Genomic DNA, 879 nt, shown 5'->3' with positions numbered 1-879 from the left:
CAACTTTCTTCCAACTCTTTGCACATCAGATTGTACATTTCTTTCTTGGTTGTATTGAGAATCGATGCGTCTTGCGTGATGGCGACGTAATAGCCTGTTAAGTAACGAAAATGTATAATAAACAATAATATTAATAGTGCTTTATTATTATAAATTATACATCATTATACAATATTGTAATAATATTATAATATGTATTATTATTATTATTATTATTATTATTATTATTATTATTATTATACGTGGAATATTATATCAGTTTCCGCAATCACGTTGACTCCCACAGATCGGATGACGTTTGTTGTACCTCTCGGTGCAACAAGGAATATTTTTGGGGATCGGTCCGCCTGAAGGGTAGGAACCCACGAGGATACGCGAAGTAGGAGTAGAGACACAGTCGCTTGACACTGTTTTACAGTAATTAACACTTTTATTTCTCTTTCGTTACAAATGGTTTCTTGATACTATTACAGTTCTATGTTCCCGTTTCCATATTCGTGGCTATGTGTATATCCCGCGTTCGTGTCGCGGCGGCTGTCTTGCCGGCACTCGGAGTAAGTGTTGTCGCGACACATAACGTGTAGTCGGTATTACTCTTTTGATCAAACTCTGTCGGGCGCACGATTAGGCAGCCCCTTATATAGGATTTTCTCGGTATCCTATTTTACTTCGCGATGGTCCGCGATCGGACCATATTTGGGCATGGGAAGTCAGGTGTGGTCTTCCCATGCGACCTTGATTTGCGCTCGCTCGCTTCGCGAGCTTGCATTCTTGCATTTCCGCTCGCTGCTGTGCATGCGTTGCCGAAATGCAAGATTTATCGCGGATAGCCTTTGGGCTATAATACGTTCTTCATTAGGGAAATATCGCGTTTCAAAC

The 879-nt window shown here is 40.6% G+C and overlaps 1 protein-coding gene across 1 annotated transcript in view; it reads right to left on the bottom strand.

The window, feature by feature from the left end:
- The window catches only part of LOC105456684 (cytochrome P450 4C1-like), a 1,345-nt gene extending 568 nt beyond the window's left edge, over positions 1-777 (bottom strand). The window contains exons 1-2 of the mRNA XM_011700907.1: positions 669-777; positions 5-94 (exon numbers count right to left, since the gene is read on the bottom strand). Of these exons, the coding sequence (XP_011699209.1) occupies positions 5-94; positions 669-777 (199 nt within the window). The remainder of the gene's footprint in view (positions 1-4; positions 95-668) is intronic.
- Between the last annotated feature and the right edge of the window lie 102 nt (positions 778-879).

The sequence above is a fragment of the Wasmannia auropunctata genome, unplaced genomic scaffold (genome assembly GCF_000956235.1).
Source record: "Wasmannia auropunctata unplaced genomic scaffold, wasmannia.A_1.0 LD336106.1, whole genome shotgun sequence".
NCBI lineage: Eukaryota > Metazoa > Arthropoda > Insecta > Hymenoptera > Formicidae > Wasmannia > Wasmannia auropunctata.
This window is presented reverse-complemented; position numbering and strand designations above follow the sequence as displayed.